General features: G+C 38.1%; 1 protein-coding gene across 1 annotated transcript in view; it reads left to right on the top strand.

The window, feature by feature from the left end:
• The window catches only part of LOC107104510 (C-type mannose receptor 2-like), a 28,996-nt gene that overhangs the window by 1,599 nt on the left and 25,372 nt on the right, over positions 1-2,025 (top strand). The window contains exons 2-4 of the mRNA XM_015404516.1: positions 596-671; positions 858-1,244; positions 1,382-1,729. Of these exons, the coding sequence (XP_015260002.1) occupies positions 638-671; positions 858-1,244; positions 1,382-1,729 (769 nt within the window). The 5' untranslated portion in view covers positions 596-637. The remainder of the gene's footprint in view (positions 1-595; positions 672-857; positions 1,245-1,381; positions 1,730-2,025) is intronic.

Here is a 2,025-nt window from a genome sequence, read left to right as displayed (position 1 = left end):
CCCAGGAAAAGAACCGGTGAGGAGGCCCCCGGGGCGCTATAGCCTTTACTTCCAAGGGGACAAATCCTCCACACTTTAACACATGCAAAGTATATAGTTGACAAACATCAAGGAGCATTAAAAGGTCCTGCAGCTCATGTTGTGCAGCAGGAGCAGCTCATTTTGGCGCTTCTGAGCAGACAAAGAAGCGTCTCTTGAGCTTCTGAGCATCTGACGCATGGGACACGCTTCCAAAGCAACAGCTGCTGGAGTTTGAAAGATTTAACTTTTACTGCTCAACATGTTAAATTACAATTACAGAAGCTGATCTGGTATCTGGCAGGGAGACAGACACAGCACTGCTGCTGCAGATTGCTATGATTGCTCCCCTGAAACAGTTTATTAACACCTAAATTAACTTAACTTAATACAAAATATGTTCACTTTTTCGCCACTTCCAGTGTTTACAATCTGAACCTGAATACGACTTAATTCTCTTTAGAGAAATTACAGAATAAGAAGAAAAGCTCTTTGGTCTTTATTAGTGCTTATTAATACCTTGTGGGTGTGACAAAAACAACATTTCATTTTCAATTTTGCTTTGCTTTTGGAACAGAGTCAAACTCTTCAAGGAAAAATATTCCATCTGATATCAAAGATGCAGTGGAGTGTGATTCTGCTCTTTCTGATGGGTAAATTTATCTAAACACAACTACACTCACTGGTTTCTAGTAATATACAGACTCAGCTGGAGAGATGGAGAGATGGCTGATTTGTTAACACGCAGAAATTAACTGATAACTATAGAAAACATTACATATTAGAATGTAGATTTGCTTTTACTATTTTGTTCAACACAAAATGTTTTATATTTTCAGGTCAGAGTTATTTCATCAACTGTCAGCTCTATGAGTATCACTACATTAATGAGGAAAAGAACTGGACTGAAGCTCAGCAGTACTGCAGAGAGAAACACACTGACCTGGCCACAGTGTCTAACATGGCAGACATGAAGAGACTCCTCAGTACCAGAGCAGGAAATAAGGGGGAAGCTTGGATTGGTCTGTATGATCAGACAGATGTTAACAGAACATGGTACTGGTCTCTGCCTGGAGTGGAGTTCAATGAAAGGGAGACAAACTGGAGACCAGGAGAACCAAGTGATAAAGGAAATGGAAATCCTGAGAACTGTGGAATTTTAAATAATGACCTTACATGGATAGATACTGGTTGCCAACATAAATACCATTTCCTCTGTTATGATGGTGAGAATGTTGATTTACTTTTCTGTATTTTGTTTATGGGTTGTCAAATTATTCTTTTTGTTTTATTGAGTATTTTTTCTACAAACAAGAACACATGTAAAGCTAATGTGATGTGAGTTTATCTGTTTACTCCACAGAAACTAATAGAACCCAGAAATACAGCTTGATTAGAGAGGAGAAGACCTGGCAGGAAGCTCAGAGTTACTGCAGAGAGAAACACACAGACCTGATCAGTGGAATGAAGCAGCTACAGGATGGAGAACTGGAGGGAGTGATGAACTTTACAGAGATTTTAACATACTTTGGTCTCTTCAGAGACACCTGGAGGTGGTCAGATGGAAGCAGTTTCTCTTTCAGACACTGGAATGACCAGTTAAACAATCAGCAATATAACACTGGTCGATGTGCCATGGCTGTATTTGATGATGAAGGCAGATGGAAGAATAACAGCTGTGATCAGAAAAAACCCTTCATCTGTTATGATGGTGAGCTGTTTTAATAAAACTTATCCTGTGTAGGATTTATTTTTTATGTCCTATGTATGATTGTCTTTTAAATATATTTTAAAAGGATTTAACGATTCACCGTTTGGACATTTATATCATAATCATCCAATTCCATTGAATTATTTTAAAAATGTGTAACTTGAAAAACCACAGTTTTAAAACATTCGGTCGTTGCCTCCGAATAATGATATAGTTAGTGACATATTATTTATCTTATCCATCACCTCTATGCCAGATAAAGTGATCCTGGTCAAAGAAAATAAAACCTGGGAGGA

The sequence above is a fragment of the Cyprinodon variegatus genome, unplaced genomic scaffold (genome assembly GCF_000732505.1).
Source record: "Cyprinodon variegatus isolate N-32 unplaced genomic scaffold, C_variegatus-1.0 Scaffold1771, whole genome shotgun sequence".
In the NCBI taxonomy this organism is placed as follows: Eukaryota; Metazoa; Chordata; class Actinopteri; order Cyprinodontiformes; family Cyprinodontidae; genus Cyprinodon; species Cyprinodon variegatus.
This window is presented reverse-complemented; position numbering and strand designations above follow the sequence as displayed.